General features: G+C 52.4%; 1 protein-coding gene across 4 annotated transcripts; it reads left to right on the top strand.

Annotated features, from left to right (window-relative positions):
* Mfn2 (mitofusin 2) lies at nucleotides 1–27468 on the top strand. Of its 4 annotated transcripts, none has more exons than XM_046424902.2 (20): nucleotides 1–203; nucleotides 934–1074; nucleotides 1492–1559; nucleotides 6087–6265; nucleotides 9146–9281; nucleotides 13250–13412; nucleotides 14007–14131; nucleotides 14989–15097; nucleotides 15199–15306; nucleotides 16612–16765; nucleotides 16969–17036; nucleotides 17148–17269; nucleotides 18802–18928; nucleotides 19296–19400; nucleotides 19664–19766; nucleotides 20229–20449; nucleotides 20987–21142; nucleotides 23088–23284; nucleotides 24065–24199; nucleotides 25510–27468. In XM_046424902.2, the coding sequence occupies exons 4-20, from the start codon at nucleotides 6091–6093 to the stop codon at nucleotides 25577–25579; spliced, it is 2274 nt and encodes a 757-aa protein (XP_046280858.1). In that variant the 5' UTR covers nucleotides 1–203; nucleotides 934–1074; nucleotides 1492–1559; nucleotides 6087–6090; the 3' UTR covers nucleotides 25580–27468. The 4 variants fall into 4 exon arrangements, with proteins under 4 accessions (XP_046280858.1, XP_046280857.1, XP_046280855.1 ...); XM_046424901.2 differs by having other exon boundaries at nucleotides 1475–1559; XM_046424899.2 differs by lacking the exon at nucleotides 1492–1559 and having other exon boundaries at nucleotides 2–203.
* Nucleotides 27469–27957: the final 489 nt, after the last annotated feature.

Genomic DNA, 27957 nt, shown 5'->3' with positions numbered 1-27957 from the left:
TCTCGATGCGCACAGCCGTGGGTTCCCTGAACCTTAGGAGTAATAGAATCCAACTGGCTGATCTCGAAGTCCACCGGTTCATCCGGGCCGAGCGGCAAGCCCGCGGCGGCTGGTGACGCGCGCACTCCCTGCACCTCCCCGTGGGTGGCGCCTGCTGGTGACGTTGTGGGTGTGATGGCCGCCGAGAGGCCGGGAAGGTGAAGGTGAGAGGGCGAGCGCGCCGGGGTGGTGGGAACGGCCGGCTCCGGCCCGGAGAGTCCAGAACAGCCTGGCCTGGGCCGGTGGGACGCTAGGGCCCCCAGGGGTCAGGTTCCGGCCTGACGGGCGTCCCCACGCTGCGGCCTCGCCTCCGGCCCGCACGGCCCTGCGAGGAGCCGGTGGGGCGCGGGACCCCGGGCAGGGGCGTGGGGTCCCCTGGCGCTCCCGTCGCCCCGCCTCCCCAGACCCCTGCCCTTTCGGTTTTCATCTGGCCCTCTTTTGCTCAGCGCCTGACAGGTGCCCCGGGTCAGTGCGGGCAGCCTGCCCTGCCCTCCCGCAGCCGCCTCGTACAGCAGCCGGGACCCACTGACTTCCAGTCAGTTCCACTGCTCTTCCCCACCACTCTGCCCCGCGACTCTCGTTGGCAGTTTGTCCTCAAGCCCAGTCCTCGTCCTGGTTGTGCTCCCTCCCCTCCCCCTCTGGACGTGCCTTACGGGCCGCAGGGCACCTCCCTGGTGCACATGGTTGAACACATGTGTGATCAACCTGCACCTGTGTTGTGTTTTCCCCGGGCCATTTGCTCACATGACAGCCCCTCTCCCCAGTACCTCAATGAGTAAGCTTCCCTCAGGGATGAGTCTGTTTGGCTTTCAAACCTGATTAGACATGTTTTGCACATCAGTTGTTTTCCTCTTTTGGTCACCTGTTGACATTTCCCTTTTCCTTTCCAATAAGTCGGGACAGGTGGAGTCAACACAATCAATAGCCAACCTCGACCTGAGACAACACAGAGAAGAACCCAAATTCTTTTCGTTTTTTTGACTCCAGCCATGTCCATGATGCCCACCCTGTGAAAAGTCTCTTACCATCCAAAAAGTAAGTGGTGCCTGTGACTTCTGGTGCCCTGGATCAGGGTTCAGTGGGAAGGGGCATGCTGCGCCCTCCCTGGCCCTGCAGTGGCAAATTTCTGGGATGGGGTCCTGCTTGTACAGATCTATATGGTGCTTTGCTACCTGTGTTGAACAAAAATATTATATCTCCTTTTTACTTCGTGGAGGATTTTGCTGGGCCTGTTTAAAGGTTGGCAGTTCAGGAACTGGCTGGGATCTCCTGGGCTCCCTGAGGGTAGTCTCTCTCTCCCTTGTTTGTTCTTCTCTACTGTGCTGATTCTTCTCCTCCCGTCTCTGCCCAGCAGAGGTTGGCTCCTTATCACAGGTCTTCTAAGAGTCTGCTCTGCTTCCTTTACCCTGTATACTCTTTTGTTTCAATTTCTTAGCTTCTCCTCTGTTCCAGTTGTGCCAGCAGACGATCCGTGGATCCATTTTATTTTCCCTGCTAGGAGTTGCTGTACATAAAACTGGGTAAGGAGGTGGTGTGGATTCAGGGACTGTGCTTGGGATCCAAACACACCTTGCAGTGAATTTTGCTACTGCCTTGCTTCCACCCCAGATAGCTAATACTCCTCAACTAATAGCCTAGGGCCTGGGTAGAGGCAAAGCTTTTGATCACCTTGAAGTGCTAATAGCAGTTTCCATTCAGAATTGAGTTTGTTTCCAGTCTTAGGTTAATATCTGTTGTGCCTCTAGCACTTCTGGGGGGTGGAATTAGACTATCAGGATAAATGAACCTTTCCCTAAAGTGTGATCCTCAGAATTTTGAAGTCTGTTAACAAAGAAGAGTTTCTTGACTGAAAAAAAATTTGTGCAATGCTGATCAAATATACTTAAATTGCATTTAAAGTGGTCTTCCTTACCAAGGCCTTTACTGTGTTCATGTGTGCCGGTGGAGAGGGGTGGTGGCGTGTGGTGTTGTATAAACTGATTCTAGCATGGAACCCTTTTTACATGGAACATTAGGTATAAATAGAGTTCTGTGGACCATACTTTAGGAAGTACTGCTGTAAACTGTCTGAAACCATAAACTCAAGATCACTTTGAGGCTGTCCTAAAAACCTGGAGTGTGTAATAGACACTGGAATTGGGCCCTCTGGCTCAGTTATGCTTAGATGACAGGTCCCACATGCCTGCAGCAAGCCCTGTGGTGAAATAGGACTATCAGGGCTTTTCAGAGGAGGAACAGGAACCCAGCTGCTCTCTCTGCTCTGGGAGGATACAGTCAGCAGACAATCCCCTGAGGCAGTTGGGTCTCTATCTTGGCTTTTTTGCACATACTTTGCAACTTTTTAAAAAAATTTTTTAATATTTATTTTTTAGTTTTTGGCGGACACAACATCTTTATTTGTATGTGGTGCTGAGGATTGAACCCAGCGTCACACTCATGCCAGGCGAGTGCGCTACCGCTTGAGCCACATCCCCAGCCCCCATATTTTGCAACTTTAGTTATGTTCAGTTTGCTTTTTGGAAGGATTCAATTTCAGAATCTGAAAGGTTTGTTCAACTCTTTTGACTCATGGAACTCCAAATAGATAACTAAACACTGCTTTTTATGAAAAAAAGTGCATTTGTGTATCTAGAAATGGCAAGTTTAAGGTGGTGTCCTTGAGAGGGTGTTCACTCACTCATCCTTTATCTGACAGTGGTGCAGGAGGAAGGTAGCAATGGAAAGAGGTCGATCGCTCCTCTGTGAAAGACGGACTCTCTAGGAGCTCAGGGGACACAAGGTGATTAAAAACTAAAAGTCAGATAAGGGTGTGTGTCCTCTATGGAGGACATAATACCCGAGTTGGTGCTAGAAGGACAGCAGGAGTATGTCAGGATGGTGAGAAAAAGAGTCCAGATAGAGAGGAGAACTAAGTGCAGAATCTTGGCTCGGGAATTAGGAGGGCTGGAGAAATCAGACGGCATGAAGGAGTCAGCAGTTTTAGGAGGGTTTGGGGCATGCCGCTGCAGGTGGGCAAGGGCAGCAGCCTCTAGGCCAGCTGAACTCCAGCAGACCTTTAACCTTGAACCACTAAGCTTTGACTGGTGTGCGTTCCCTTCAATCTTTCACTTACTGAGCACTAATGCTTTTGGTTCATACCCTTTGGGCTTGCAGACCATGATCAGGACTTAAAAGCACCTGCTTCTAAAAGCCTAGCTGTGATCAGGGAACTGGCTTCCTGCAAGCCAGTCACTTCTGGGACCTCGAAGAACTGACCTCTCCAGCTGATCTGTTTGCTTGATAGCCATGGTAGGGAGTGGGGGTGTCTTCCCTGACACCTGGGTGTTCGTGGGGAGAGCCTTATATCTTGCTGGTAGAGTTTATTACTTTTGCTTTAAACAAAAAGAACTCCCTTTGAGCTCTCACTGTGTGCCACCAATTGCTCATGTCATCGTCTTTAGTCTTCTCAGGGTTGATGTGGTATCTTACTTGTATACACGAAGAGTCCAAGGTTCTGAAATGAAGTGAGTTGCTTTTATGGCCCGAGAGGGAACCGGTAGGGTTTGCACCCAGCTGTTACCTGATTTCAGGGTCATATGCATCGCTACATCATGCCCCATCCCAGACCCTGTTCTCTTCTCTGTGGCTGACTTTGCTCCTCTCCTGCCTGCCCACACCCCCTGATTACAGTGTGCTCTCCTTTTCTGTTTGAAGGAGCTGGAGAGTCACTTTGTTTTTAGTTCTCTTTCTCAGGACTCCACTGTCTTTTATTTGGGGGGGAGGTACCAGGGATTGAACCCAGGGGCACTCAAGCACTGAGCCACATCCCCAGCCCTGTTTTGTACTTTATTTAGAGACAGAGTCTCAATGAGTTGCTTAGGGCCTCACTAAGTTGCTGAGATGGCTTTGAACTCATGAGCCTCCCGCCTCAGTCTCCCAAGCCACTGGGATTACAGGTGGGCACCACCTCACTGGACTCCACTGTCTTTTTTAATTAAAAAAAAAAAAAAACCAGGCCAGGTACAGTGGTGTACACCTGTAATCCTAGCAGTTTGAGGGGCTGAGGCAAGAGGATCACAAATTCAAAGCCAGTCTCAGCAACTTAGTGAGGCCATAAGCAACTTAGCAAGACCCTGTCTCAAAATGAAAAATATAAAAGGGCTGGAGATGTTCTCGTTGGTTGAGCACCCCTGGGCTCAATCTCAGGTCTCCCCCACCCCCAACCAAAAAAAAAAAAAAAAGAAGAAGAAGAAAGCTGTGTGGTTCTGTAGTGTCATGGAGGAGGAAGGGAAACAGTAGTTTCCTCCCAAGGAATCTGTGACGCTGCAAAGAAATTGTATATTTGAGTAACACACGTGGATTCCTGTTTCCCTGTGTGTCTGTGTGTCCTGCCTACCCTTTGGGATGGTTAGTACTTTTGCAGGGAGGGGCGTGATACTTGGAATTGAACTGAACCACATCCTCAGTCCTTTTATTTTTTATTTTGAGATAGGGACTCACTAAGTTGCTTCCGGCCTCACTAAGTTGCTGAGGCTGGCCTTAAACTTGCAATCCTTCAGTTTCAGCCTCCGGAGCTGCTGGGATTACAGGTATGTGCCTGGCTGGGATCATCAGTTCTTGGGAGCCAGCTTTAGCATTCATCTTTGGGTGCTTTTTTCTGAATGTTTCTTCTGCTTCTTTGCTCGGCACCCTTTGGCACTACTTGGGAGTTTCTTGTGTGTGCTCATCCCTGAGCACCTGTCTCATATTCCAACTAGAAACTCAAATCCGGCTGGGCTGCCAGGAGGGTGGCTGGGAATAGAGTGCTACAGTAGGGCACACACAGTTCACACGCTGCCTCTTCCAGGGAGAGGCCTTTACCTTTGACCTCAGGATGGGAGGGCTCTGTGGGGCAGTGGCTCTGTGTGAGGACCCTCAGAAGACCTGGCAGGCTCCACTTTTGGGGGCAGGGATCCCAGCCATGCCTGGGAGCTACCTTCTCTGGAATATTCACCTCTTGACCTTAGCCAAGACCTCTAGGTCTTTGGAGTCAAGTCTCACAGCCCCTAACATGTTATTGCTGTGAAGGGAGAAAAAAAAGTATACAAAGATGCATGTGATTGAGGGAAGCAGGAGAGCACCACCCAAAAACAAGCTGTTAACGCACCTCATGTTAACAGCGCCTTTCACAAAATAGTAGTTATATAGTTTTTTCTTTGGTTTCCAAATGTTCTATAGCATACATGTGTTAGACTAGGAGACCAATAGATGTTTTCTAAAATAAGTTTTAGAAGTAGGTATTTCTTACTTGAGGATCACTCTTCTTTGTTTCCATCCCTCCAGCAAACAGCAAATCCTGTTAGGAATTAGGGCCACCGGGCTCCTGGACAGCAGAGTGGCAGGGGGTGGGGTGGGAGTGGACATCACTGACTTTGAGCAGCACTTTGCTGACGCTTTTTTTTAGGTGTTACAGTATAAGAGATGAGTCAGATTTCTGTTGCACTTTTCTTCCTTAGACTTGGAGGAGGGCTTCTGATGTCACTCAGGGTTCCACCCCATCACTCTCTGAGGTGCTTGTCAGCTGCTCAGCAGGATGGCCAGTGGTGGGCCTGAACTCAGGGCTGTGGCACCAGGTGTCTGAGTGCCCTTGCAGCAGGTCAGGAGACTGGCCTGTGTCTTGGGGGCCCCCTTCCTACTCTGATGTGCCGGTTCTTGTCTTGCCATCTCTTGAGTGTATGCTGGTTGCCCCAAATTCCATTTTGGGAGGGGTACCAGGTATTGAACTCAGGGGCCCTTGACCACTGAGCCACATCCCCAGCCCTATTTTGTATTTTATTTAGAGACAGGGTCTCAGTGAGTTGCTTAGGGCCTCACTCTTTGCTGAAGCTGGCTTTGAACTCGTGATCCTCCTGCCCCAGCCTCCCGAGCCGCTGGGATTACAGGCTTGTGCCACCACACCCTGCTGGTTGCCCTGTATTCTCGATAGAACTCAGAACTGGTCCTGGCTCTCCTCTTACCCCATGCCATGCCCACAGCTGACTGTCCCAGGTGGCTGTTCCTGGGCTCACTCACACGGTCTTGTCTTGCAGCGCAATGTCCCTGCTTTTCTCTCGATGCAACTCCATCGTCGCAGTCAAGAAGGATAAGAGACACATGGCTGAGGTGAATGCTTCCCCTCTCAAGCACTTTGTCACTGCCAAGAAGAAGATCAATGGCATCTTTGAACAGCTGGGGGCCTATATCCAGGAGAGTGCCACCTTCCTTGAAGGTAAAACTGTCACCTGCTCATCAGGCTCCCTTTGGTCCATTGAGATGGTTAGCAGGATTGGGGAGTGAGGAAGTGCAGCCCTGCTTTTGAGGAACTCATGCCAGGGGGGTCGTCACCCTCCGCCATGCTCTGCTCTTGGAATCCTGTGGAATAGGGCTCCAGGAAGACATGTGAACTGTCATTTAAGAATTGATTTAAGAATTCTGCATATTTTGTTTCATTTATCTAAAATGCAAGTCGGTTGAGGCTTGAGAATTGTCCTTGCCTTGGGAGTCACTGAGCAGCTTGTGGTCAACTCGTGTGTTCTCCCTGGCCAGGACTGGCTGCTGTAGTGCCAAGCACTGCCAGGTGTTGGTTATCCCAGACAGTGTGCCCTCTCGTATTTTTAGTCTGGTGACAGGACTGTGAATAGGGAGCTCCTATTACCTCTGCCTTTTCTACTAGTTATTAATTTGAGCCCTGCCTCTAGTTCCTGCTCTACCGGCAGAGAAGGACTGGTTCCTGGAGCCCCATTTGGTCTGATGCCCACTCTGGCCACTAATGTCTCAGGCTCTGGGTCTAGAAGGGCACCATGGCTGCAGGTCCAGGGATCGTCTGAAAACCCAGTAGCTGAGTCTTAACTGCCCTTGGTTTTCTCATTTGAGAATGACAGACTCAAGTGAGACCAGGCATTTTTGGAACCCAAGGAATCTAGTGGAGATCCACAGGCTCACCCCTGGCTCCGGTGGGCCGCCTTCTCCCCATCTTGCCTTTCGTCAGCTGAGTCACTTGGCTTCTCTTGTTTTCCACGCCAAGCTCCTATGTGAGGCTTCCACGAAAAAATCGGGATTGTGTCCATTTTCATCAGCTTGTCTGTGCCCTGCCCTTTGTATGAGACTGATGCAAGAGAAGGTGCTCCCTAAATATTCAAACTCTAGCGGGGCTGGGCTGGGGCTCGGTGGTGGAGCGCTCGCCTGGCATACATGAGGCACTGAGTTCAATCCTCAGCACCACATAAAAACTAAATAAAGGCATTGTGTCCAACTACAGCTAAAAAACAAAAACAAAACTCTAGGACTGGGGATGTAGCGTGGAGTAGAGCACTTGCCAAGCAGCCATGTGGCCCTGTGGCCCTGGGTTTGATCCCTATCACCACAAAAAAGTATAGTAATAATAACTTAAAAAACTGAATTTTAAAAGTTTTTTTTTTTTTTTTTCTTTTCTTTTTTGGTACTGAGGATTGAATCCAGGGACACTTAACTGCTGAGGCTGGCTTTGAACTTATGATCGTCCTGCCTCAGTCCCTGGGATCACAGGCGTGCGCCACCACGCCTGGCTTAAAGATGTGTGATTGGAGGGTGGAGTGAGTCCAGCTCACCACCTTTCCATTTGGCAGCAGCTCCGCTGTGCCTGGCCTGCGCTGTCAAAGCTGCTGCTCTTCTGGAGCCCAGAGCACTCAGTCGATTCTGGGGGCACATATGTGCTTCAGGGCGGTGTTTATGTGACAAGTGCTTTGATTTCCCTTTTTGTGAAAGTAGATGGCCTGGAGCGATCCCTCCCGGTTGCCATTGCTCTGGGTGGAGAGGGCACCCAGGGCACTGACAAGGGCCTGGCGGACTCCTGGCTGTTGCTTTTGTGTAGCCATGTGCTCGAGGGTCGTTGTGAAGGCCATTTCACGTGCCCATATAAAGGAGGAACTTGAGGGGTGGTGACTGGTGAATGGGGTGGGGCTTATTGATGTGGTCACTTTCTTTGGTGGCATTAACTGTAAGGCAAACTGACTGTGCAGGCTCTGACGTGTCACTTGTCATGCTCTGGATGTTTTGAGAGTGGTCAGGGCAGGGGCCTGTCAGCTTGGTGGTTTGTGGGAGTGTGCCAAGGGGCCAAACGCCATGTCCTCTCCAGCCAGGTGCTGGATGGGATGGGCCAGGATCTTGCTCTGGGATGATCTGCTAGCCTTGTACCTGCCGAGGCCACTAGGAAAAGCAGTCCCGTGATCTAGGTACCCACTTGCTCAGCCAGCATGTGAGCACCTGCAGGACACAGACTCAGACAGGTCAGCCTCCCGTGGTAGATGGACAGACAGGTCAGCCTCCAGCAGCACTGTAGAGAAGTTAAGTGCTGAGAGGAGAGAATCCAGGATGCTGTGGGAATGGAAAGGGGGACCCACTCAGGCTGGAGTGTGTGCCCAAGGGAAGCTTCCTGGGGGCTGAGCCATCTAAGCTGCACCCAAGGCCCAGTAGGAACAGTTCCAAGTTCATCAGTTCATCAGAGTGTGAGAGGGGGTTGGGCAGTGCCCGCAGAGCCCAGAGGGGTTAAGAGGCTGGTGTTTGGGAGATGGTGAGGTGGAGTGAGAGGCAGTGGGGCGGCAAGAGACCAGGCTGGAGGGGCCAGCAGGACCACTCAGGAAGGACCTTGCACAGTGACGGAGTGGGTAAGAGCCCAGACACCAGGGTCAGGTTGAGATCCCCACTCTGCCATTTACTGACTCTGCCATGTAAGTAAGGAGGACCGAATGAGGCCACATGCGCAGGGTGCCTGAGACAGGTGCCTCAGCCTGGCGCGAGGGGAGAGATTTGGGGCCCAGGAGCAGCAGCATTCAGGTGCCCCAGTGCCCTCTCGGCTCTTTGATTCACTTGATCCTCACGGTAGTCTCATGAAGCAGGTTTGGCTGTTGGCTTGTGTGCCTATGGGCACAGAGCTAGGAGGCAGGCAGGACTGGCGTGGGCACCTGGGCGGTCTCGCTCCCACCTGTATTCTTAGCTGCCACCCGGCAGAGCCACAGTAGGGTGCCATCAAGGTGGGCTGGAAGTCCTGGTGAGCACAGCTGCTCGCTGGCCCTTCCCGCCTGTGCCGTGGAGCTCCTGCCCATGCCGTGGCCCGTTTTCATCCCCGCTCCAGACACCTACAGGAACGCAGAACTGGACCCCGTTACGACAGAAGAGCAGGTTCTGGATGTCAAAGGCTATCTATCCAAAGTGAGGGGCATCAGCGAGGTGCTGGCCCGGCGGCATATGAAAGTGGCTTTTTTTGGCAGGTGAGTCTTTGAAGCCTTCACAGCTTCCTGGATGGGAAGAGGAGGTGAGAGGGAGGGAGGAAGGCCCTCCGAGCAAGGTCACAGCCAGAGTGTGCCCAGGCAGGGAGTGGAGGGCAGTCCTGAGTTCATTACTCTCTCTCTCTTCCCCCGGTGCTGGGGATGGAACCTAGGCCTCCTGTATGCTGGATGAGCACTCTATCCCTGGGCCACATCCCTAGCCCGCATCACTCTTCTGATTTTTATTTTTTTATTTTTGGTTCTAGAGATTGAACCCAGGGGCATTTACCCATTGAGCCACATCCCCAACTCTTTTATCTTTTATTTAGAGACAGGGCCTAGCCAAATTGCTGATGCTGGTCTTGAGCTCACCACCCTCCTGCCTCAGCCTCCCAAGCCACTGGGATTATAGGCATGCACCACTGCTCCTGGCTATATTTTTTATTTTGAGACATAGTTTTGCTAAGTTGCTGAGGCTTGCCTCTAACTTGTGATCACCTTTCTCCGGCCTCCTGAGTTGCTGAGATTACAGGTGTGTGCCACCATGCCTAGCTTTCCTTATTTTATTTGTAAAATATTTATAAGATAAAATGCATCTTTTTGTGCGGGGTGGTACAGGAGAGTGAATCCAGGGCCTCTTGTATACTAGGCATGAGCTCTCTCACTGAGCTATGTCCCTAAACCCTAAATTAACCATTTCTAAGTGTATATTCAGGAGTGAGTGTGTTCATATTATCATATAACCAGTATTCAGAATATTTTCATCTTACAGAACTGAAATTGTCCCCACTAAACAGTAAGTCCTCATTCTCCCTCTCTCCCAGAAGCCCCCATTCTACTTTCTATCTTTAAGAATTGAACTATTTGGGGCTGGGGATGTGGCTTAAGCTGTAGCACGCTCGCCTGGCATACGTGCGGCCCGGGTTCGATCCTCAGCACCAATTACAAACAAAGATGTTGTGTCCGCCGAAAACTAAAAAAAGAAAAAATATTAAAATTCTCTCTCCCTCTCCCTCTCTCTCTCTCTCTCTAAAAAAAAAAAAAAAGAACTATTCTGTATGTGCCCTGACCTTTGTATGAGATTGGTGCAAGAGAAGGTGTACCCTAAGTATTGAAACTCTAGGGGGGCTGGGCTGGGGCTCAGTGGTAAAGCGCTCGCCTGGCATGCAAGAGGCACTGAGTTCAATGATGGTGCACACCTGTAGTCACTGGCCTCAGCAACTTAGCAAGGCCCTAAGCAAACTAGGGAGACCCTGTCTCAAAATGAAATATATCAGCCAGGCAAGATGGTGCACACCTGTAATCCTAGTGACTTGGGAGGCTGAGGCAGGAGGACCACAAGTTCAAGGCCAGCCTCAGGAACTGAGTGAGACTGTCTCAAAATAAAAAAAAAATAAAAAGGGCCGGGGATGTAGCTCAGTATTAGGCACCCATGGGTTAAATCCCCCAGAACAAAAAAAATAAGAATTTGACTATTCTAGGTTCCTCATGTGAGTGGAATAGCACAGTCCTTGTCCTTTGGTGATTCCTTCATCTCACTTAGCATAGTGTCCTCAGAGTTTTCCACGTTATAGTTGTGTCAGAATTTCCTTCCTGTCCGAGGTTGCTGCTCTTCTTCTGTGTGTGCAGACTGAGCTTTGTTTATGCGCTCATCTGTCCGTGCACTCCTGGGCTGCTTCCACCTTTTGGCCGTGATGAGTGACGCCGCCTTGAACTTGGGTTTTATCTAGTCCCTGCTCTCAGTTCTTTTAGGTGTACATAGAAAGGGAATTGCTGGGCCATATAGCAATTGTATTTTTTAAAAATTTTTCTTTAGTTGTAGATGGACACATACCTTTATTTTACTTATTTATTGTCATGTGGTGATGAGGATTAAAGCCAGTGCCTCACACATGCTAGGCAAGCGCTCTGCCACTGAGCTACCACCCCAGCCCTAGTAGTTGTCTTTTTCCTGTTCTGGAGAACCACTGTACTGCAGGAGCGACTGTGCCATGGCACATTTACACCCGCAGAGCAGAGCACAAGGACTAGGTTTCTCTAATTTTTGCCAACACTCCCCCACCTACATACAGCTGAGGATAGAACCCCGGGTGCTCTACCACTGAGCTACATCATTAGCTCTTTTTATTTTTTACTTTGAAACATGATTTCACTTTATTGGCCTTGAACTTTGTGATCCTCCTACCTTAGGCTCCAGTGTAGCTGGGATGCTCATGAGCTCACACACACAGACCCCCACCTCAGCCCGCCCACCCACCCCTGCCCTGTTCTGGTTTTCGATTACCACGTGTGAAGTAATATTGCATTGTGGGTTTTGTTGTGTTTGAGATGGGGCCTGCTGTATTGCTTAGGCTAGTCTTGAACTCAGGGGCCTTAGTAATCCTCCTACCTTGGTGCTGGGACTGCAGGCCTGCCATTGTGCCTGCCTCCCATTGTGAGTTTGGAGTTTTTTGGGGTTTTGGTGCTGAGGATTGAACCCAGGGCTCATGCATGCTGCACAAACACTCTCCCCAGCCCCTCCCTAGCCCCTCCATTGTGGGTCTGATAAGCATTTCTCTAATGAGGGGTGGTGTTGAGCGTCTTCATGCACTTACTGGCCATTTGTGTATCTTCTTTGGAGAAATTCCATTCAAGCTCTTCACTTGTTATTGAGCTGAAGGACCTTTGAGGAACACTCTGTATTGGTAAAATATTTTTTTCCATTCCACGCCTACTCAGTTGATTGTATCCTTTGGTGCAAATAAACTACTATTTCAATGTAGTTTAATTTGTCTATTTATATTTTTTGACTGTATTTTTGATGTTATATCTAAGCAATAATTGTCAAATTCAGTGCCATGAAGCTTTTCTCCTATTACAAGAGTTTTATTTTCAGCTTCTTATTACACTGTGGAATCTAGAAGACACTTAAAAAAAAAAATCAAAATCCAATACTGTGGAAAGGCCCCAAGGCATATTGGATGCCAGGCACACGGTGGTAGCTGAGGGAATAGGCCCTGTGGCCTTGGTGTAGCCCCCAGCTCTCCTGGCCTCCCAGTCCTTCATTCTCACCTCCCTTTGACCAGGAGCAGTGCTGGTCTTGCTGCATGCAGGAAGGCCCATGTGGCTCCGAGGTGTGTGATGTGGCTGGGAAGCCTCTGCTCTGCTCTGAATGAGCGTGAGTGTGTGTAGCATTTGGGGAGCTGTGACACCCAGAGTGGACAGGACACTGAGGAGAGCCACCTTAAGCAGAATTTGGAAGTGGGTGGGAAAGGTGGAAAGATGAAGGAGTCTCCCCTGCAGCCGGGCACTCACAGCTGGGATGGAGAGGTGGGGCCTCGTGGGAGGAGGAGCATGGTGGGAAAACAGCAGCCAAACAGCCCACGTGGAAAACAAGTCCTGTGAGGTGTCTGGCGATGGGGGTCTTTGGCCAAGCTCATTTAGACCAAGGAAGACGGCCCTGAGACAGAGGCCATGGTGTCAATGGGAGTGCCTTGTGTTCAGAGAGGGGCGTCTCCATCAGGGCTGCTGAGCTACTTCTTTTTTTTTTTTTTGAGAATTTTAATATTTATTTTTTAGTTTTCGGCAGACACAACATCTTTGTTTATATGTGGTGCTGAGGATTGAACCCGGGCCGCTCGCATGCCGGGCGAGCGAGCTACCACTTGAGCCACATCCCCAGCCCCAGGGCTGCTGAGCTACTTCCTGAGCGGAGCTGGGTTATTATCCAAGGGCAGTTTGCCTGGGGGGGCAGCACGTGGCACAAACCCCTTGCACATCTGAAGTGATGAACTGGGGCACGGCACAGGCTCCAGCCAAGGGGCCTTGCCTATTTCAACAAACCCTAGGATCCTCTCTGCCTCTCTTGGTGCTACCTGGGCGTCGGTGGCATTGCAGAGAACAAGTCCCTAGACCTCCTGCTCAATAACTGCATGTGAAAGCCAAACCTGTGGCTTCTCTGGGCTTCACTGACAGCCTTTATTGCCTCCTAGGACGAGTAATGGGAAGAGCACTGTGATCAATGCCATGCTCTGGGACAAGGTTCTGCCCTCTGGGATCGGCCACACCACCAATTGCTTCCTGCGGGTGGAGGGCACAGATGGCCACGAGGCCTTCCTGCTCACGGAGGGCTCAGAGGAGAAGAGGAGCGTCAAGGTGGGTGCGCTGCTGAGGCAAGGCTGGCCCAACCAGCCCATCCATGTGACAGGCTGGCGCCACCTCCCAGAAGAGAGCCACGCCTCCCAGTGGTGAAGATGGGAAACCCTGTTTCAGAGGAGAGAGCAGGCACTGGAGAGGGCGGGAAGGCGGGAAGGTGGAGAGAGCGCCAAGCAGTTACCGTGCACGCCCGGCCCTCACCAGGGCTCACTGCACTAGGCAGGAGGGGAGTGAGGCCGCTCCTCCCGGGGTACCCCAGTGAGAGCTTCCTGGGTGGCTGTAGGATTCCCACACCCATCTGGGGTTGTCGCACTTTGATTCTTCTGAGTGGCAGCTGCATTCTCACTCGGGGCCAGGTGCTCGCTATGATTCATAAAGGATTAATCCATGCGCAGCGCATGCAGCTAGGCAGCTGTCGGGAAACAGGCTTAGAGAGAGGAGAGGAGGCGGTTCTCACAGGTGGCTCCCAGCTTTCAACTTTATGTGTTAAATGAGGAAAAGGAGCAGCCCATGGGCAGCCCTCCCAGGCTCCGGCACCAGAAGTGGGCCTGGGCTCTTCCTTGGCCTCATCTTTCTTTCCTCCTCCACCGTCAGACTGTGAACCAGCTGGCTCATGCCCTCCATCAGGATGAGCAGCTGAACGCTGGCAGCCTGGTGAGTGTGATGTGGCCCAACTCCAAGTGCCCACTTCTGAAGGATGACCTTGTGCTCATGGACAGGTAAGAGGGGAGGAGCCTGGAGGTCCTGGTTTCCCTTTCTGCATGACCCAGGCCCAAGGCCCCAGCAGTCTTTGCTCTGCTCAAGCACTGCTGCCTTTCAGAGGCTCAGCTAGTCCTGCCTCTTGGCTCTCGTCCAGAGCTGGACTGTCATACCCACTGGTATCAGTGCCCTGCACATGTCCTGTTCAACAGATGGGTGGAGAGCTCAAAAGTGGGGAAGGCCCTCAATCCATCCCAGTACTGAGGTGTGTGTGGGCGAGTGTGTGTGGTGGGAGTTGGGGTGCTTCATTCTTCTTGACACCTTTGCCCCAGCTATGGACAGGTTCCAAAACTGTACCAGGAAATACAGCATTGCTGCACTTACCTGGACTCTCATAGATATAAAAATTCACTTTAATATCTATCCCTAGAGTAAAATCATAAGTCATTACTTTTTTTTTTTGGTACTCAGGGGCACTCGACCACTGAGCCACATCCCAGCCCTAGTTTGTATTTATTTAGAGACAGGGTCTCCCTGAGTTGCTTACTGCCTCACTGAGGCTAACTTTGAACTTGTGATCCTCCTGTCTCAGCCTCCTGAGCCACTGGGATTACGGGTGTGTGCCACTGTGCCCGCCATAGCCATTACATTTTTATAAGTGTGACAGATGTGTGTGCTAAAAAGATGTTTCCAGGCAATCTGGAACGACATGAAGTGGGAAGTGAAAGTTCCCCCAAGAAGGCCAGACCTTCTTCCTCTCCTCCCTGGCTTTCTCTTCTCTGGAGGCTGCCTCACAAGACCCAGATTTGTTCACAGCAGGAAGAACAGGGCTTGTGCTCTGTGGCCGACCATGTTGGTTTACCCCTGTCACCTTTAGCCCTGGAATTGACGTCACCACAGAGCTGGACAGCTGGATTGACAAATTTTGTCTGGATGCTGACGTGTTTGTGTTGGTGGCCAACTCAGAGTCCACCCTGATGCAGACGGTAACCCTCCTTTGCCTTCTCCACGGTCCTGGCTGGGCAGGTGGCTGGTGGGGCCTTGGCTTGGTACAGCTCCTCCCCCTGAGGCTCACCCCCTTGTCTAGGAGAAGCAGTTCTTCCACAAGGTCAGCGAGCGTCTCTCCCGCCCCAACATCTTCATCCTGAACAACCGCTGGGATGCGTCTGCCTCGGAGCCGGAGTACATGGAGGAGGTTGGTACCTCTTGGCTGCTCAGGGGGTAGCACTCTGTGGGAGCTTTGTCTACCCTGGCCACCTCATGCACCAGATATAATGGCTTCCCTGAATTAATTTCTCACCAACGATTGCCCGGTGTTCCCTGTGGTATCTTCTGATGGCATTGAAAGCTCCCTTCCCCTCTCCTGTTCACTTTCTTAGATGACCCTTGTTGAGTGGCTCTCCCCCAGGTCTGAAGACATCCCCCAACTCTGCGTCCTTGGGGCCGTGTTTGCTCATTTGGGTTCATTAAAACACACACGGGCTGGGTTAGCTCAGTGGTAGAGATCTCACCTCGCGTGTGGAAGGCACTGGGTTCAGTCCTTAGCACCACATAAAAATAAAGGTATTGTGTCCATCTACAACTAAAATAAAATCTTTAAAACACACACACACACACACACACACACACATAGTAAATGTGGAATAGACACAGCCTTAGGAAGACATCCGACATCCAGGAGAGAAACTTTAAAAAAGGAGAGGGTGATGGGTTCTGCTGACAGCTCACAACTCTTTAACTTTATGTGTGAAATGAAAGAAAGGGCAATAGATTGGTGATTTTGGATTTCCTTTGTGGAGCCTGCAGTCAGCAGATGGGAGTCCAGATTTTGTCTGATGCAGGGCAGTAATCCAACCTCCCCCTGTGGGACAGGTATAATAAGTATTGCGGGGAGGATACCTGTTAAGAGTGCCCTACGTGTGTCTACGAGAGGCTGTTATTTATTTTGTGGTGCTGGGGATGGAAACGGGCCCTGTGCACCATAGGCAAGTGTCCTACCGCTGAGCCACTTCCCCAGCCTTACTTATCCCTGGAGCCCTAGGACATCAGCGCTGGGAGGCCTTTTCTAGTGGTGCCACTCACTGTATGAACGAGGCCCTGGGAAGTCTCAACTGGTCAGGGCGGAGAACCAGGTTTAGGTTCTTGACCTCCTAGTTCCTTTCTTCTGGGGCACCAAAGTGTGACACTAGATAGAGTCTGACAAGAGGCAATTTGGGGCCTTTCTAAGTGTTTCTGCTTGTACACATGAAGTGTCCTTGTGAGGCCATACCCCAGGACACTCCCACGATAACATTTGATTCTGGGAATTGTGGTGGCTGGAGAGCAGAGATGGGGTGATTTTCACTGTTTATGTTTGTACCTTTTGAGAGTTTGTACCTTTTGACAGTCATGTGAACATATTACCTATTTTAAAAGAAGGCATTGGGGACTGTGGGCACCATCCGGAGGGGCTCACCTGCAGCCCACCATGGTCACATATGCCCCTTTGCTTGGGGTCCAGGTGCGGCGGCAGCACATGGAGCGCTGCAGCAGCTTCCTGGTGGATGAGCTGGGCGTGGTGGATCGAGCCCAGGCTGGGGACCGCATCTTCTTTGTGTCTGCCAAGGAGGTGCTCAACGCCCGGATCCAGAAGGCCCAGGGCATGCCAGAAGGAGGTAACGCAGCTGTGTTCAAGGTGGCGGGTCTTGCAGCAAGTCAGTAGGTGGCAGTCACTCTGGGGTTGGGTTGGTGAGAAGAGCCTGTGGGAGAAGACCTTGCTGTCCAGCCAGTGTCCTGTGTGGTCGTAGTTGTGGCCCCTGGGTTCCGCCTTTCTCCTGCTGTCAAGCGTTTCCTCGCTAATGCAGTGCAATTCTCCTAGGGGGCGCTCTTGCAGAAGGCTTTCAAGTGAGGATGTTTGAGTTTCAGAATTTTGAGAGAAGATTTGAGGTAAGTCCTCTGATCCTGGTTTCTGGTGATTCTCCCAAGCTCTCCCAGGATGTTCCCTGGTGCTGTAGACCCTAGGTGGCCCCCGCCTCCCTCGGGCTTCTTTTGTTCCAGGAGTGCATCTCCCAGTCTGCAGTGAAGACGAAATTTGAGCAGCACACAGTCCGGGCTAAGCAGATTGCGGAGGCGGTTCGCTTCATCATGGACTCCCTGCACATCGCGGCTCAGGAGCAGCGGTGAGAGCCCAGGAGCGCAGACAGGCAGAGAGGGCGCTGAGGAAGGAGCGGTGGCGCTCCGTCCCGCCCGGGTCCCTGATGGCAGGCTGGCTCTGGGTTCCTGCCAGATCCCTTCAAGCCTGGTGAGGCGGGCCTCTGAGTGTCTGATTGTGCCTCCTGGCTTGTGCAGGGCCATCCCCTTTGGTGGAGATCTCAGCTGTTGTCCAGCCTGGTACTGTCTGTCACCAGTCTCAGTGCCTGAACGTTTTTTTTTTTTTCTTTTTGGAACCAGGGATTGAATCTAGGGGGCTCAACCACTGAGCCACAACCCCAGCTTTTTTCATTTTTTATTTTAAGTTAGGGTCTCACTAGGTTGTGTACAGCCTCATAAGTTGCATCCAGCCTGAACACATTTTTAAAAAACTTTTAAATTACTTAAAAAAAAAAAAAAAAAGCACAGAGAATAATATAAAAACACCTTGCTTCTGCCACAGAGTTAACATTGTTGATTTATGTTAAAACGGAAAAGGGTGTTAAGTACCCTTTGATCTTTGACCCTTTCCACTCCTCAGGGGCTCCACAGTTATGAATCTGTAGTCCCCTCACTTGTTTACAAACTACTTTTTAGCTGGGCATGGTGGCTCATGCCTATGAGCCCAGCAACTCACAAGACTGAGGCAGGAGGACCGCAGGGTCCAGGCCAGCCTCAGCAACTCAGCCAGGCCCTGTCTCAAAAACTAAACAGGCTGGGCGTAGCTCGGTGGTAGAGGCCCTGGGGCCCACCAGACAGGGCTCTGCATCAGTCTCACAGGACAGATGGGTGGCTGCCCATGTGCTGGTGTGCCTGTGCCTCTGCTGCGCCTTGCTCCTTCCAGGCAGCGTTGTGTCCCCTCGTCCTTGTCGGAGCTCGTGCGAGTTCCTGAGTGCTGCTCGCCATAGGGAGTTCCACTGTGGATATACCTCATTTTCCTGGGTTGATTTTTTTAGGCTTCACTTTCCTTATGCCCTTGCAATTTCTGCCACAGGGCCGCGTGCCTGTGCGTGCTTGCTCGCTTTCCTGAGTCTTTCTAGGACCGATTCCTAGAGGTGCAGCTGCTCTGCCATAGGGTGGGTGTGTTTTCGTTTTTACTCAACTTGGCTTTGTTGCTATTTCCCCAGTGTCCCCCCAACACTGCCTGTGGCAACTCCCACTTCCGCAGCTCTCCCCACAGCTCCAGGCCTGACCGCTTTTCCTAGGCATCTGGTGGAGTGTAGTACCTCTTTTTAATTTCATTTCCCTGCCTACCGGTGAGGTCAGCACTTTTTCCACATTACTCGGCAGCACCTTTTCTAAACCCCCTTTAGTCTTCCCCTCTTTGTCAACATCTTTCTAACAAATGGAAGATCGGGGAGCACGTGGTTGACTCCCTCTTGCCTGGGAGGGAAGCTCGTGCCTCTGTGTGTGTGTGAAACCTGCCCGGGCAGGATGGCGGGTGGCCCATGCTGCCTCCCAGGGGCCCTCATACTCCCGCCTTGTGGCACGTGGCCTTCTGACTGGTGCTCTTTGCTTGTAGTGTTTACTGCCTGGAAATGCGCGAGGAGCGGCAAGACCGGCTGAGGTTCATCGACAAGCAGCTGGAGCTCCTGGCCCAGGACTATAAACTTCGAATTAAGCAGATTACCGAGGAGGTTGAAAGGCAGGTGAGACTCGAGGAGGAGGCACTTGGGGGAGATTTCAGTGGCATCCAGGGTATAAGTCTTTCTAGGACTGATTCCTAGAGGCACAGCTGCTCTGCCTTAGGGTGCCTTGTCAATTCATCTTGTCATCTCAGGGGCTTCTCAGCTTTCCAGGAGGAAGTTAAGGGTATGGAGCTTCCCTGGGGTTCCGTTGTCCACTGTGTGACTCCTCCTCTAGGTGTCTTCCATGCCTGATGGGAGATTGATTGACCTGCTTTTCAGATTGTAGATGAGCCAAGGTGCTGCTGGGAGGGGAAACCGTCTGCGAGACTCTGAGGCTAAGGGACCGCAATGCTCCCTGGTGCTCAGCAGCGCGCTTCCTCTGCTGTAGGTGTCGACTGCGATGGCCGAGGAGATCAGGCGCCTCTCTGTGCTGGTGGATGAGTACCAGATGGATTTCCACCCCTCTCCAGTGGTCCTCAAGGTCTATAAGAATGTGAGTCATGAAGCAGCGGTACTCTGGCCAGGGCCCCCTGGATTCTCTTTGGTGGGGGGTGAGTGCCACGCTGACGGCAGTTCAGCTCCAGCTGGTCTGCAGCAAAATGGAAGGAAGCAGGGTCACAGGAGCTGGGCTGCCTCACCTCCTTGGCTTTCATGGTGAGCCTGGGTGACCAGACTCAGGGTCTCCTTGTTCTTTGGCCTCCCGGAAGGAACTCTGACGGGGATGCCTCTTCTCTTAACCTCCCTCTCCTGCTGCAGGAGCTGCACCGCCACATAGAGGAAGGGCTGGGCCGCAACATGTCTGACCGCTGCTCCACGGCCATCACCAGCTCCCTGCAGACCATGCAGCAGGACATGATAGGTTAGTGCCCCAGAGGAGCTTGGGGCTGGGGTTCTGGGGCTGCCTAGGAATCAGGCCAACGTGGAGAAATAATGGCCTTTCCTTCTCTGCCACCTTTGATGACGATTCACTTGGTACCTGTACACTCCTGGTGTGCGCTGTGGGTTAACTCACTCTGCTCCTAGACCTGGGAACTGCCCTGAGTTACCAGATAGGATTGCCATAGGCAACAATTTGGCCTGCTCCCATAACCCACATGAGGCATGGGGGTAGCAGGTTTGGAGCCTTCAGTTACACAGGGAAAGATGGCCCGTCTGTCATGGTGAGGTATTCCCCCAGGCTGACTCATCCTGGGTGTGGACGAGTCCTGGGAGGGACTGCTAAGCAGCCTTCACTGGTGTGGCCTTGGTCCCTGGGGCTTGGCACTGGGTGGTACACTCCCAGCTGATGTGCTTTCTCCCTGTGTGTTTGTGTCCCTGACAGATGGCTTGAAGCCCCTCCTTCCTGTGTCTGTGCGGAGTCAGATAGACATGTTGGTCCCTCGCCAGTGCTTCTCCCTCAGCTACGACTTGAACTGTGACAAGCTGTGTGCTGACTTTCAGGAGGACATTGAGTTCCACTTTTCTCTTGGGTGGACCATGCTGGTGAACAGGTTCCTGGGCCCCAAGAATAGCCGGCGGGCCTTGGTGGGCTACAGTGACCAGGCAAGCAAATTCCCTACCCCAGGCGTCCCCCAGGCTGTCAGCTATGGCAGTGTGTACCACCCCTGGGACACCGCAGTTAACACTACTGCCACAGACCAACCCGGCGTTGTCCTAATTTCAAATGCTAAGATGATTTTTTTAAAATTCACATTAAAACAAGTAGGTAACTGCCAAGAGGAGGTGACTTTTCACATAGTCATCTATACTGCCATCGTAAAACGTAGACTTTAATCCCCACCCGGAGCCCGTGCATCCTGGCTTTCCATTCAGGCCCCACACTTTGGAAACGGCTGCTGCGGGCCGGCATGGCTGCTGCTCCCGTCCTGCGGCCTCTGGTGCTGAACTCGCCAGGGCCATCAGGAGGCGTAAAGCCTCCTCTGTGAGGTGCAGAGCTCATTTCCCCTCGTTTTGCCTCTTGGATGTTGAAGAACTGTTCTCTGTGTCCCTGTCCCAGCTCCTCTAGCCTTGAGGGTCACTGAGGCTTTTGAATGTGAGGTTTGTCACATTCTTCTCACTCTTTGCCATCTCTTTCCTCAGGTTCAGCGTCCCGTCCCTCTGACGCCTGCCAACCCCAGCATGCCCCCCCTGCCACAGGGCTCGCTCACCCAAGAGGAGCTCATGGTCTCCATGGTCACGGGTTTGGCCTCACTGACGTCCAGGACTTCCATGGGCATTCTCGTGGTTGGAGGAGTGGTCAGTGATGAGTCTTGCTTGGAGTGGGATGAGGGGCCTGAGGGCAGGGTCTGAGGAGCTTTGTGCTGGAGGTGGCCTCTGTACTGGTCCTCGCTTCACAGTGAGCTGAGTGCTTTCTATGGGAGCTGGGGCCTGAGCCCTTCAACATACGTTACTGGCCTCTTTAAGCCTCACTCAGTAATCAGGTGTGTTTAGCTGGCACCATTCCCACTTCCCAGATGAGGAAAATCCGCAGTGGCTTAGTACAGCTGGGATTTGAGCCATGCCCCATCTGACTGCAAGGCCTGGGTCACACAGTGAGTAGGGGAGTGACCCGAGGCATTAAAAACCTGGGCTCTAGAGAACTAGGCTTGAAAAAAAGGGTTCCTCATTAGCAGGTGGGAACTTGGAAGTGCTTGAGATGGAAAGAAGACATGCTGGACCTGGAGCCGATTCTCTCCTCCTCCTGGTTTTGTGGCCCCTTCCTTTCCACTCCAAAGTAGCTGGGCTTCTCCACGCCCTGAATGAAGACACACTGCTGCTGGAATCATTTACACCTGAGATTTTCTTGATGCTCTGGCAGGTTCCTTCCTGGACATTTGACAGTGGTGGCAGAGGGTGCTTGTCATGAACATTGCCAGAAATTGCTTTCCCCAAATGTAGGACAGGCGGGACACAGCAGAGCCCCTTCCCTGGGACTGCAGGCGGCGGGTGCTCTGGTTCCTTTCTCAAGATGGTGATGACTGTGGCAGGAGGGTCACAAGCTGAAACGTTGATACCTGGCAGTCTTGTCCACCCAAATAACCTGCTAAGTGGACACAGACCATAGGCCTCTTTGGTGAAAGAGGAAACTGTATAAGGGGAATGGCCTGGGTCCGCCCAGCAGGGACAGTGGGCCACAGGAGCCTCACTGTCCGGATGCCCCCAGCTCCTTGGTGCAGCCTCATGGCCTTCAGCCACGCTGTTGCACATCAGACCCAGGGAAGCCATCTGCCCAGGTGCTGCACACAGCCCTGCTTGTCAGTGTCACCACAGTGAGCTGTTACGCAAGCCAGCTGCAGTGGGGCAGTAGCTTGGGAGGCTGAGGCAGGGGGATTGCAAGTTCAAAGCCAGCCTCAGCAACTTAGCAAGATTCCAACGCAACTCAGCAAGACCCTGTCTCTACATAAAATATACAAAAGGGATGGGGGATGTGGCTCAGTGGTTAAGCACCCTGAGTTCAATCCCTGCTACCAAAAAAGGGAAAAAAAAAAAAGCACATCAGCATTTATCCTTAAGGCTTCTGCTCAATAGTGGTAGAGTGCTTGCCTAGCTTGTAGGGGGCCACGGGTTCAATCCCTAGCACTGGGGGGAAAATAATCTGCCTGCTTAGGTCTGGGCTCTGGTCCACCCTATGTGAGTCTTGTCGTGGCCAACACTGTTTCCCTCCCAACTGGAGAGAGTCCTTGCCCTCTTGGCCTCAGTGGGGTCAAAGGAGCCATTAAAAGAAGGCTTCCAGGGGCTGGGATTGTGGCTCCGTGGCAGAGTACTTGCCTAGCATGTGTGAGGCACTGGGTTCAATAAATGAATAAAATAAAGGTCCATCAACATCTAAAAAAATATTTAAAAAAAAAAAAAAAGCTTCCATTGGGCACAGTGGCACACGCCTGTAATCCCAGCAGCTCAAGAGGCTGAGGCAGGAGGATCGTGAGTTCAAAGCCAGCCTCAGCAATTTAGCGAGGTGCTAAGCAACTCAGTGAGACCCTGTCTCTAAGTAGAAATAGGGCTGGGGATGTGGCTCAGTGGCTGAGTGCCCCTGAGGTCAATCCCTGATAAAAAAAAAAGAAAAAAAAAAAAGGGGAGCTTCCTCGTGTGACACTAGGCTCCTTGACTGGGGCTCTTTGGGCAGTCCTGGGAGTCTGGGCCCAAAAGGACAGGGGCTGGGGGTCAAAGGGGCTCTGCCCTGGGTGACCATGTGCCCCTGCAGGTGTGGAAGGCAGTGGGCTGGAGACTGATTGCTCTCTCCTTCGGGCTGTATGGCCTCCTCTACGTCTATGAGCGCCTGACGTGGACCACCAAGGCCAAGGAGCGCGCCTTCAAGCGCCAGTTTGTTGAGTACGCCAGTGAGAAGCTGCAGCTCATCATCAGCTACACGGGCTCCAACTGCAGCCACCAAGTCCAGCAGTAAGCCGTCCCAGGGGCCTGGGGAGGACTCCACTCCGGGTGGGTCAGCCCAGTCTTCCTTCTGGTGGGTTGAGTGTCATGGACCCTGGGTCTTTAGCCGGGCAGTGCCAGCTCAGGCCAGGGTAGGGACAGAGGTCTCAGGACATAGGTCTCTGGTCTCCCAAGGAAGGAAGAAGAGGGAAGAGGGAGGACACGTCTTGTCAAGGAGTTTTTTAAGGTTGTCCTGGGGAGGTGACTGTGGGTGTAGCTTTGAAATCCTAGATGGCAGCCTATTCTTCACGGCACCTTGGGGTTGGGGCCTGCTGCCTGCCCTGGGCTGGTAGGGGGTAGGCGTGCCTGCGTCCTCCTCTCTTGCTGTGTGGCAAACCTTTTGCTGGTCATTTTGCACCTAACTTTTTGTTTACTTTTCTAATCTTTGAGGTAGATAAAATTATCTGCATCTCCTTTTTCAAAATAAGGAAACACATTTGAAGAATAGTCCCTTGTTCTAGGCCACTTGGCTGATTAGCGGCAGAGCCAGGCTCTGAATCCCAGCGCTGTTGCCCAAACCGTGACCTCTGCTCTGTGCTGCCACTTCTCCTGGCCATGGCGATAACAAAGGGCTTAGTGTTAGGGTCGGTCACATTTCAACAGAGGCTAGGAAAGACTCCACCGAACTGGGATGGCAGGGTAGGGGCAGGGTAGGGGCAGGCCCAGTGGCAGCCCACCTGGAGTGGCCTGGCCACCAGTTGCGTCCTGCCTGACAGCTGCATGCCCAGTGACCTCACCTTTCTCCCTCAGGGAGCTGTCTGGGACCTTTGCTCATTTGTGCCAGCAAGTTGATGTCACCCGGGAGAACCTGGAGCAGGAAATTGCTGCCATGAACAAGAAAATTGAAGTTCTCGATTCACTTCAGAGCAAAGCCAAATTGCTCAGGTAAGGTGGGACCCTGGGACTCCGCTGCTGTCTCTCAGGGACACAGACCTCACTGGAGGGACCTTAGCCACACGTGTTAGATGTCTGCCAGGTGCTGCTGAGTGCCAGGCTCAAGACAGCATCACTGCCTTTGAGGCACCTGCAGTTGGGGCAGGACATGGTGACCTCCTAGGAAGGAAGCTGAAGGGGACCATGTGATGGCCGTTTCTGGGCACCTGTGGGCACTGCGGCACCTCAGCACTTCATGGCTGCTGTTTCATGAAGCCGCCACTGTGCCCTCGGGCACGTGTTGGTAGCTCCATTTCTAAGCAGGACACTGCCTGTAGAGGTTAGTCCTGGTTTGGGCTCCCACAGGAAATGGTCGGGCGAGGTGGGGCCCAGGTGTGCATGGTGGTAGCAGCCTCCATGCTGGGTGCTGATTTTCCATGCACACGCCAGACCGCCACCCGTGTGTGGTCAGGGTTTCTGAGCCCAGGAAAGGGGCATGCTACCACGTTCACCCACAGGGGCAGGATTGGAACCCAGATTTCCAGGTGCTTCACTGAAGGGCAGAGCTCCCATTAGCAGTTTTCCGGAAGGAGCATCAGTCAGAGGAAGCAGGGGTCCTAGCTTCTGGCCCAGCACTCAGCTTCCCTGTGTGTCACTGTTTTCATCTGTGAAGTAGGAGTAGGAGCTCACGGCAGCCACAGCTGAGGACGAACGTGCCCTGTGTCAGTCCTTGGCTGGTGCGGCCCATGATAACATCAGCACACAGGGACCCTGTACTTCCTGCCCTCGCCCTTGACATCAGAGGCCTGTGGGGTGGCAGAGCCAAAGGGGTGGCACTTCAAAGGGTTTCAGCTCAGGCCCCCTCACTGGTGGCGGACTTTCCCTTGCCGTGTAGACATGTGCCTCCCCATCCACCACCCCAGAACGTCATCTCCCAGGGACATGCTCCTCTCTGGAGTGCAGGAGGGGGGCGCACTCTGCTGCTTTTCAAAGCCAAGGACAGGGTCGCTGCAAAGGGCCACAGATAGTGCCCCATCTTCTTGCTCATTAGCAGACACACTGACTCCAGCAGCTCAGGGACTTGCCCTGAGCCGCACAGCAAACATGGGGCCTGAGAGGCAGAAAAGCCTGACTCCACTCCGTCACTGGGGATCTTGGCAAGCCATCTCCCTCTCTGGGCCCCCTTTCCTCCTCTGTACTGGGGGGTTGATAAGGGTATTGGAGGATTAAATGAGGCTGCCAGTCACTTGTCATTGCATGTAGCTAGTGTCACTGTTACCTGTCCACAATTGCCATTGTTAAAAATGACTATGTCTTTGCAGGAATAAAGCTGGTTGGTTGGACAGCGAGCTCAACATGTTCACGCACCAGTACCTGCAGCCCAGCAGATAGTGGGCGGTTGGAGCAGGGTCCTCCTGGGGAAGGCGCTGTCACCACCCTTGGCACGGTGGGCTCCCTAGGCACGTCAGCTCCGGTCCCTGGCCACCCGAGAGAGTGAACGTATCCACTGTCTCATACCGTTTTGAGCCCTTCAGCACTAGTTATGTCCCCTCCCCTGACCTGCTGCTGCAGGAAGGTCCCCTGGCTCTGACCCCTACAGGAGATTTTAATGATGACCAGACTGCATGGCATCTGGAGTCACAGCCGGGCCCTTCTCTGCTTCATCAGGTTCACTTGATGAAAATCATTTGCTTGATAAGTTCTCGGGTGTCAGTCGTGCAGGATGACTGAAGCCTTCGGGGGCATCAGGCAAGCACCCACCTTCCTCCAGCTCGTGCCACCTGCCCTCCTTGCACCCCAGCTATCCTGCAGAGAGAGGCCACATTGAGAGTGACTGGAATTCCTTCCCAGAAGCATTGGAAATGCTCCTGGAAGCCCGAGTGTCCCAGAAGGACTTGGGGCTTATGTCACCTGGTCATTTGGCTTCAGTGCTCTGTCCGCTTGCAAGCCTTTCAGATGTGTTGGTGGCCACGCTTGGCAGCCCTGAGCTATAGACTGAGGCTGAAGGCAGGGCAGCACTACAGAGCCAGTGGGGGATGGGGGGAGCTCAGAGAGGGAGTGTGGAGGGGTCTGACGCTGGTGACAGTGACGCTGTCAGAGCAGGTGGCCATCACCACAGGGAGGAGGGACTTGCCTCTCTTCTTGGGATGGCGTTCCTCACTTTGGATTTGGTCCTTGGCCTGCATAGTTTATTTATTATTGATGGGAGCTGGTTTGGTCCAGGTGGTTACAGGATGGTGGGAGGTGGGGCCTTGGTGGCAACTGAGAAGAAAAGGCCCTGCCCGGGAGGCTGGGGAATGTAGCTGGTGCAGAACAGGGGCCTCCGCTGACCTTGTTCTGAGAAGCTCCTGAGCCTGAGAGCCCTACCCTACTAGCTTGGTTGCATCCCCTGCCTTGCCCCAAGCCACCCACCTACCCTCTGGCCTGTTTCCTGTGCCTGCGACTCTGCAGTTGGCCACAAGATAGCGTGGGAGACCCAGCACCCTTCATCCGCTCTCCCTGACCCTCAGAGCTTTCCTGACACACTGGTTTCACCTTGATTTTGAGAAATGTTCCCTGCCCTTGAGTTTTGAGGTTATTACTGGTTAAAGTGGGGAAGGTTCCTGTCACCAAGGTGTTAATGCAAGACCACGTCAGAGACATCCCAACAAACCTGCACGGTGAAGCCCAGGGCGAGGCTTGGCAAGGGAAGCCTTGTCCTGCTGGTCCATCCAGCCATTGCCCGTGTAGTTGGTGCAATGAGGAAAAGGAGTTGGTGGGTGACCACACGGCTGATATCTTTTCCATGTCCTTGCTTGTCCTTCAGCCCCTCAGTCACTTTGAGGGACAAAATGATGGACTTGGGCCAATGTCGGCATGTGGTGAGGTTGTTCTGAGTGTTTTGCCAGGCCTGGGCCCACAGGGTCACCTCCCAGGGAGTCAGGAAGAATCAGTGTCACACAAACCTATGAATTTTGTGTTCTTTTTTGAAGGAAAAAAAAACAAAAAAACTTTTTTTCAGTGTAGCCCCTGGGGGATAAATGAAATTTTGAGCTTCTTATACAATAAGTAAAATTAAATTCACACCACCGAGGGGAGACGATTTCTGAAGGAAGCGTGGCAGAGGCACTTTAACTAGATGCTGCTAACCTTGTTCTATTTCATGTTCGTTTCTGGAGCGCAAGGCGAGCTCCACCCAGCGAGTTCTCTCGAATGTATTTAAGGTGTTGTATTTGCCTGAATTCCTCCTGTATCATTGCTGATAATATTGGAAACTAAAATAAAACCTCGTTGGAACCCTGCATGAGGCCCCTGCCTGGAGCTGGCGGTTGCTGAAGGTTCCTGGCACTGCAGGGCCTTATGAAGGGACATTAGTTGAGGGGAAGTTGCCTTTCACTCTTGGAAGGAAACCGATTGGCTCAGGAGAACAAGTGGCAAAACTGGCCTCTAAGCCAGGAAGTGTAGAATGATTTCTTTACAGATTTCTCTATAACTCCAAACCATTCATCTTTCACTTAAAAAGTAGATGACTCAGAATGGCCCACCATCCTTTGACTTCTGAGAATTTCGGTATGACCTTTCCTTCCTCCCTCCCTTCCTAGGCCCTCAGGAGTGGATAAGGGTGTGAATGGTGGGCTTCCCTGCCCTTCCACCCGCATTCCCTTGACCCAAACACCCGTCTCCCAGGCCACGAACTTGGGGTATCATGCTTGAGTTCACTGTCATACATGCTGTATCTGTCATTGTCTAAATCTGTGGAGGCCCTGACCTTTGTTCACCTCCATCTCGGC

This window comes from Marmota monax, unplaced genomic scaffold (genome assembly GCF_021218885.2).
Source record: "Marmota monax isolate L192 unplaced genomic scaffold, Marmota_monax_Labrador192_F-V1.1 WCK01_AAM20220418_F8-fsc00080, whole genome shotgun sequence".
Taxonomy (NCBI): Eukaryota; Metazoa; Chordata; class Mammalia; order Rodentia; family Sciuridae; genus Marmota; species Marmota monax.
The sequence above is the reverse complement of the archived record's forward strand: the minus strand, read 5'-3'. Positions and strand labels throughout refer to the sequence as shown.